The 7,865-nt window shown below is 36.5% G+C and overlaps 1 protein-coding gene across 1 annotated transcript; it reads right to left on the bottom strand.

The window, feature by feature from the left end:
* Positions 1 to 200: 200 nt before the first annotated feature.
* Positions 201 to 1,290, bottom strand: LOC103602695 (olfactory receptor 10A6). The gene is made up of 2 exons (XM_008587127.1): positions 1,130 to 1,290; positions 201 to 984 (listed from the first exon to the last, which is right to left on the bottom strand). The coding sequence occupies exons 1-2, from the start codon at positions 1,288 to 1,290 to the stop codon at positions 201 to 203; spliced, it is 945 nt and encodes a 314-aa protein (XP_008585349.1).
* Positions 1,291 to 7,865: the final 6,575 nt, after the last annotated feature.

Here is a 7,865-nt window from a genome sequence, read left to right as displayed (position 1 = left end):
AAGAAATATTGTGCAGGTATGAAAAAAGAATGGAAACATTAACATATAAAGATGCCCTAATATATGATCAAGCATGCAGAACTTAACAAATTAAGCATACTCAAACCAAGATATGCAAACTGTTGCAAACTGTTTTCACCATTTAATTAATTTAAAAAGAGTTCAGGCAGCTACCAAACATCGCATGGCTTCTCAACAGATCACACTGTGGATAAAATCACTTTTCTTCGCCATAATTTCATCAAAGCCCTTTTCATCTCACTGTTTCGCACGCTGTAGATAAGCGGATTCAGCAGAGGTGTAAGCAGCGAGTAGGACAGAGACATCAGTTTCTTGGTTTCTGGTGAGTAGCCAGATTTGGGCTGTAAATAGGTCATACTGGCTGTGCCATAGAAGAGGGTGACAGATGTGAGATGGGACGCACACGTGGAAAATGCCTTTTGTCTCCCAGTGGTTGACGGCATCTTCAGGATGGCAAACAGAATTCGAAGGTAAGACAAGAGTATCAACAAGAAAGGAACTAAAATAATCAAAATGGTGCCTGTGAAGGCATAGATTTCAAACAAGAAGGTGTCTGCACATGCAAGTTCTAGCACAGCTGGGGTTTCACAAGATATATGATTAATTTCATTGGGGCCACAAAACGGAAAACTAGACACCCATGATGTTTGCACAGAACCTAACGTGAATCCTAAGGCCCATGAAAATATAACTAATTTCATAAAAACCCTTCTGTGCATAGTCATTGGGTAGTTCAGAGGATGGCAGATTGCAGAAAATCGGTCATAAGCCATTGCCCCCAGGAGAAAACATTCAGTCCCACCAAAAAGAAGAATGAAATACATCTGTGCAAAACAGCCCACAAAAGATACTGTAGTTTTCTCAGTGGCAAGAACCACCAGCATTTCAGGCATAATGACTGCACTGAAACTCAGGTCCACCACAGATAAGTTCTGGAGGAACAGGTACATGGGAACATGCAGCCTCTGGTCCAGGGAGATGATGACTATAATGATGGCATTTCCCACCAGGGTCACCAGATAAATCACCGATAACTTCGTATAATGTATGCTATACGAAGTTATTACGAGATAAGTTCTGGAGGAACAAGTACATGGGAACATGGAGCCTCTGGTCCAGGGAGATGATGACTATAATGATGGCATTTCCCACCAGGGTCACCAGATAAATCACCAAGAAAACTGCAAAGAGCTGCTGTTGGAGTTGAGGGAAGTTAGAGAATCCCAAGAGGATGAATTCAACCACAGAGCTTTGATTTTGTATTTTCATTTCAGTAGTTGAGCCCTATCTTGTTTTTGTGGACATAGTATATAACATGTGACGTCGTGGTCCAACAGCTGAGAGTTCCAGTCTGCATTCACCCCATAAAAGCTTGGCAGAAGATGAAAAGGGGAGCCCATTTTGACAGAAATTCATTGTTTCCATTTTGGAGAATGGTCACATACTCGCATTAATGAATCTTTCAATTATAAATCAAGAAGTGATAAATTCTATCTCAGAAATCTTTTCATAAAGTACAAAATAACATCAAAATTCTATACAAAGGTGTATAGTATGTAGTTTAAAAATTAAACATAGCCTTAAAGCAAATATAAATATTTTATAACTTAGGTACCAGTCCTGTAACAGAGTTATAGGTATCATCCACTTTTTTCAAATTTAAATAAATATGAAATATAAGACCACAAAAAATAAAGTGTTAAAAAGTAGAGAGATTAAAAAAACTCCCAAAATTTTAATAATAAATGAATAATTTAGTGTTACAGTGAATTGTAATTAAATGTTTTAAAAATTTTACTAGATTCAAAATGCCGACATATGACTAGGTTAAAGATGACAACCTTCTGCAGAAACAAACAGAGGTTGTGGTTTAGATTAACCTACCTTAGTTGACCTATAAACAATGTGATTTGGCTTCAGGCTTATTGATTTCTGACCAGACTGGCCTAGCCAATTAAACTGCCATTTACTTAGGTGTGAAATTTTAAGAGCCAAATATCCAAGGCCCATCCTTGTTACCATGATGACTTAAGAAAAGGTCCATTTTGGAAGTTTTTGTAAAACTGTAATTTATAAGTTTCCACTCTCTNCACTCTCTGTTTATCTCTTTTTTTATCTACACTAAATAAATTGCTTCCAACACCTTTACCAGTATGATACATAAAATAGTACACACATCTGATACCCCAGGACTCTCTAACAACTACCTCTTACACCTTGCTCTATTTTTTTTCCATTATCAACAATTAACATATACACATTGACATTATATATACATATATAAAAATTGAACTCTCACTAGAGCATAACTCAAGAAGGCAAAGATTTTGTTGGCTTCTTTGCTATATACAACACAATGCCTTCTACAGTCCCTGGCTCATAATAGATGTTAACTAATTTTAAAAATCAGAAAAATCTGGACTCCATCTTTAAGGAATAGAGTGTCTAATTGAAAAGTAAAGCCAGTAGGCAACCCAATTAGGAAGTGGGAGTAATAACAAGTGCTTTAAAAATTTAAAGGAGGGAAGTGTTACTTCCAAAAGAAGAAACAACCACAATCACAGGATGTCATGGGTGGAAGGACCATCAGGTGAGATGAGGAGGCATCAGGAGGAAGGCTTACTTGCTCGGGGCTAACGGTACTTGATGACACCATGGAACTAGAATGGAGAACTGCTGGCCTTGCGTGATATTTTGAAAACCAGAGGCAGCTCCTTGTGGGAGATGAAGAAGCCAGGAAGACAGGAAAACACACCAAGATGAAGACATGTAATGTCTTGAGTGCAGATCTATGGGACATTAGCAGAGAGTAGAAGACAAGTTGATTTGGCCGTGAATTTAACCATAATCATGAAGTAAAATCAAATGCCTGAATTAACTAAAATAATTATATTTTGCTTATCAAAAAAGTCTCCTAAAATTAGTAAAATAGGCTCTGCAGAATCAAATATTTGCAATTCCTTTAAATGGGAGGGGGGGGAAGAACAATATGTATCAGTTGCAAAAATGCAAAAGTGTATAGGTCTTTAATATTGCAAATTTAGAGTATCAGATGAAAAACAGAAAACACTTGAAGGACTGTTTAGGAGCATGTAAAGAAACAAAACTATCATGAGTGGTAAAAAAAACAACTAACCATAAATGCTCCATCTTTTCTGTATAACTTAGAAGAGCCTAATGCTGTCATGGATTATTCCATGGCATATAATACTTAGGCAGATCATATTGTTCTAGGTTTCAGTCTTCCAACAAAAAGATGTAGAGATTGAAAGTATTGACCAAGTTCCCTTCCAGTTGCAAACTTCTAAGATTTGATGATTAATGCATGCAAAGTATTTAAACCTATAATAATTGCCCAAACTTTTCTCTGAAAAAAAAAAAAAAGAAAAAGAAATTGACTAGCACCTAACCAAAAAGTCTGCTGATTCAAATGTTTCAGCTGTGCCTAGTGACTTCTGAGTACTGAGACATCACCTCAACAGCCTTTTCTACTATCATTGTTAAGTGGAAAACCCACCAATAGGCACACAAGCAGAATTTGTGCTTCTTACCTATTGACTCTGTCTCTTTAATTTCCATGCTACATTGGCAGAAGTTTCAGATCTAGTCAAAAACCACCTATTCATAAACACGACTTAGTGATCCAGTGCACTGTTTCTATATCATTATATGGCATAGAATCATATGCCCCAGAGAACCCCTCCCTGGAGAACTTGGAACACTTTGTACAGAATTTCCCACAATTTTGAATGGTAACTAAAGAGGTTTGCACTTGGCCCCTCAGGTGACATAGCTCAAGTGCACAAACTTGGAGCAATACTCCTTCAGATGTTCATGGAGAGTAAACAGCTCTTCACACAAGAGACTCAATTTCACCATGACTTCTCCCAATAGCAGTGAAATCAGAGGCTGAATGAATGCTGTGCATAGGGAAGGACGAGAGAGGTAGGTGAGGATGCAAGCAGAGGCAGGTGACCTAGAGGTGGAGGACTAGATTGGACAAAGTGCACAGTTTGTGCAATGGTGCAAAACAAGTAAAAGTTACTAAATTAAAACCTCTTTGTAGAAAGCTCCTCCACCCCAGAACTTTTATCTTTTTGAGAAGAAATACAGAGTATCTAACATTTGTGAGAAAAAAATGCCATTAGGGTTGATTTCGTACAGAGAGCTTCTTAACTTGGACTGAAATGATCTGGACTGAAAATTTTTAAAATAAATAAATAATTTTTTAAATTATCTGAACTCATGTGTATGACTTTGAGCACGTCACTGAACTTCTCTGGTTCTATTACCTTCTCTGTACAATAAAGATAATGTTATCAATCTCATAGGGTATATATAATTTCATCAGGGCTTAGTATAAACTGGCTTGAGGAATGAAGGCTCAGTCCTGGCAGAGAAAGCAGACGAATTAATCGGCAGTCTTGGCTTTATCTAGAATGCAGACCTCAGACCAAGTTTCCCCTTTTCTTCTTCCCATCTCTGACTTTATGGAATAGGTTTCATTCTCATTAGAAGACCTTTTCTCCTGGCAGCAATAAGGCTGCCGATGACACTTAAGGATACATGCATTATAACTGGAGTCCAGTGGGAAAAGTACCAGTTATGCTGAGGAAAAGGGGCTTGCGTATGCAGAACCCAATTCAAGGACCCCTGCCATATCATTCATCATGGTGAAATTACATGCTCGTGCATGAACCAGTCATATGCCCCAAGGTTGGAAAATATTATCTAATATGTTCTTTTCATGATTCCTACCCCATAAAATCCCATGAGGCTTCTGTTGTACTGATATATCCTGTGTCTTGATATCAGTGATGATATCACAGGTAATGTACATTTTGAAGTCATTAAGGTATAGAGAAATGATTTGTACACTTTGTACATGCATATTAGATTTCAATAAGGAGTGTATAAAAACACTTCAAATCCATCAAGGAGAGGATTAAAAAGGGAGTAATATGAGCATCAAAGTATAATTCACAGCCAGTAGTCCTAATTACTAAAACAAAATTCAAAACGTGGAGATTTGAACACACCTTCCTCAGGGTCTGAGAGAGAAAATTGACAACAAAGAAATATAAATAGGAAGATTTAAATAATAAAATCATGATTTAACAATTGGTAATGAGAGTACATATGAGACAGTAAGAACACTATTTACATGTTAACTATACGTTTTCATCCCAAAATAGCTATGGAATATTTAAAAGATTGATTATGTGTTTTTTCAGAAAAAAAAAATCTCATTAAATTCTAAAATCTTTGCAGTCATAACACACAACATTCTTTGCAATAAAACTGCAAAACAATCAAAAATACAAAAGGAAAACGAAACTCTTGAAAATTTTAAAACTAGTGTCTCATACGTTAACAGGAAGTCAGAAATAAAATACAGACTACAAAGAAATACATTTTTTAAATTAAGAATCTCATTTTCATTTACTGATATGTCCAAAACTAAACCGTGGTCTTCTCCTAAAACCAGCTCCACCCTCAGCATTCCGCATTTCAGGTAATAGCAATTTCAACCTTCTAATCTGACAGCCAAAAACCTTGCAACTTTAAACCAGTTTTCCTCCCAACGGGTATCAAATCCATTAACCTATCCTGTAGCTGTTTATTCAAAATACAGTGGATCAAGAAGCTAAACATTCCCACCTTTCCAAGAGCTAACAACCTGGTCTAAGTTACTATTGTCTCTCAGTTGGATAATTGCCATAGCCTCCAAACTCCCCTTCTCTGCCCAGGCTCTCTGCTCAGTCCTCCAATAGCCCCTGATCTCATTCAGTGTAGATGCCAAACTCGTAAATGGATTAAAGATCTGTTCCCCCATAACACTCTCAGGTCATCTCTCCATCCCCGTGTTCACTCATGGCCAGCCAGGCTAGCCTCCTTGCTATGTCTCAAATTCACTAGGTCTGGCTCCCCTCACAGCCACTGTTTTCACTGTTCTCTGAACCTGGACTATTACTCCCCAGGGTGCTCTCTCCCTTACCTCCCTTTGCACAAAAGTGTCATTTTCTCAGTGAGCTCTTCCCTGATCAACTTATTTAAAATTGATCCCCACCACCATGACCACTCTCCCACTTTATTTTTCTTCACAGCAATCCTCACCAGAGACATGTCTAATCATAAGGATATGGAAAAGTTGAAAATAAAAATGTGAAAAATGATCTTCCAGGTAAATGTTAATCAGAGATAATTTATATAGTTAAATTACTATCAGAATGTCAGTCTTAGTGATAGACTCCACCATGTCTCATTAGGTAATTGATATAAGACAAAAATAAAAATCAGTAAGGATAAATAAAATATTAATTGCACTATTAATATACTTAGTCTTGTACAAGTACAAGGAAAACTATATCAACAACCGGCATAAAGCATGTTCTGTTCAATCACATACAGAATATTTTTCACAGTGTTATTAGGTAAGAATCTATAATATATAAACAGGATACATCCATGTTTATGATTTCAGATTTACATTTCCAAATAATATGTGAGACATGAAGAAATAAAAAAGAAAATTAGAGAGTATCACTGAATAATAATAGATCATGTTATGCATATATTACAGATTTACATTTCCAAATAATATGTGAGACATGAAGAAATAAAAAAGAAAATTAGAGAGTATTTATCACTGAATAATAATAGATCATGTTATGCATATATTACAAAAAAAGGAAGCTTTAAAAGTAATGAACTAAGTGTGCACCTCTAGAAGATAAATAAAACAAATTAATTCAAAGAAAATGTTATAGGGCACACTCAGCTCCTGGTTGAGGTTCCTCAAAATTGATACCAAACTCACAGGTCCAGCTGCAGCCCTCGGACAACTATTTGGTATCAATTCTGGGGAGCCTTAGCCAGGAGATGAGTGTGCCCTGTAATGAAAATAGGGATAGAAATTATTAATAAGGAAGTGTCATTTAATGAAATAGAAAGTAAATAAACATATACAGAGGATCAAAAAAGCCAAATGTTGGTTCTTTGAAAAGTCAAACAAATGAGAAATCCCTGGTTAGACTGACAAAGAAAATACAGAAGAGGAAGAAATAAGCATCAAGAATTTTAAAACAGGGTATCACCACTAATCCTGCAGAAATTATGAAAATTATTATACCATGAATTTGAAATTAGTACCCTATGAGTAAATTCTCAGAAAAATATACCTTGCTAACATTGAAAAAAGAAACAAAATCTAAATATTCCAACTGTTCAGAATATCTCATTTGTAATTAAAACCTTTTCAGAAAAAAAAGCTTAATAAATTCATTAGTAAGTACCCCCGATCATTTAAAGAATAAATTTTATCTTGCATAAATAATTCAGAAAACTAAGAAAAGAGTAAAGTCCTCAACTATTTTACGANTTATCTTGCATAAATAATTCAGAAAACTAAGAAAAGAGTAAAGTCCTCAACTATTTTACGAAGCCATCACAACCTTAACAGAAAATTTGAACAGTAACAGTACAAGAAAGGAAATTTCAGGTTAATCTTCATGAACATGGATACAGAAATCCTAAATAACATGTAAGTAACACGACAGTAAATTGAATCCAGTAATATATTTTTTAAAATACACCATAATAGGGGCCGGCCCGGTGGCGCACTGGATAGTGCGCCGCTTGGGAAGCGCGGCGGCACTCCCGCCCGAGGGTTCGGATCCCACATACAGACCGGTTCCCGCTCACTGGCTGAGCGAGGCGCGGGAGCAACACCGAGGGTTGTGATCCCGTTGCCGGTCCCCGGTCCGGTACGGGAGCAACACTGAGGGTTGCGATCCGTTGCCGGACACGGAAAAAGACAAAAGAAAAAAAAAAAAAAAAAAATA

The sequence above is a fragment of the Galeopterus variegatus genome, unplaced genomic scaffold (genome assembly GCF_000696425.1).
Source record: "Galeopterus variegatus unplaced genomic scaffold, G_variegatus-3.0.2 Scaffold4255, whole genome shotgun sequence".
NCBI lineage: Eukaryota > Metazoa > Chordata > Mammalia > Dermoptera > Cynocephalidae > Galeopterus > Galeopterus variegatus.
This window is presented reverse-complemented; position numbering and strand designations above follow the sequence as displayed.

What these genes read in the sequence shown, in the direction of transcription:
- LOC103602695 (XM_008587127.1), bottom strand. Translation starts at nt 1,290, where the DNA reads ATGAAAATACAAAATCAAAGCTCTGTGGTTGAATTCATCCTCTTGGGA. An exon ending in ATCATCTCCCTGGACCAGAG is followed by an intron (nt 985 to 1,129) that starts GCTCCATGTTCC and finishes CCTGGACCAGAG; the next exon opens with GCTGCATGTTCCCATGTACC.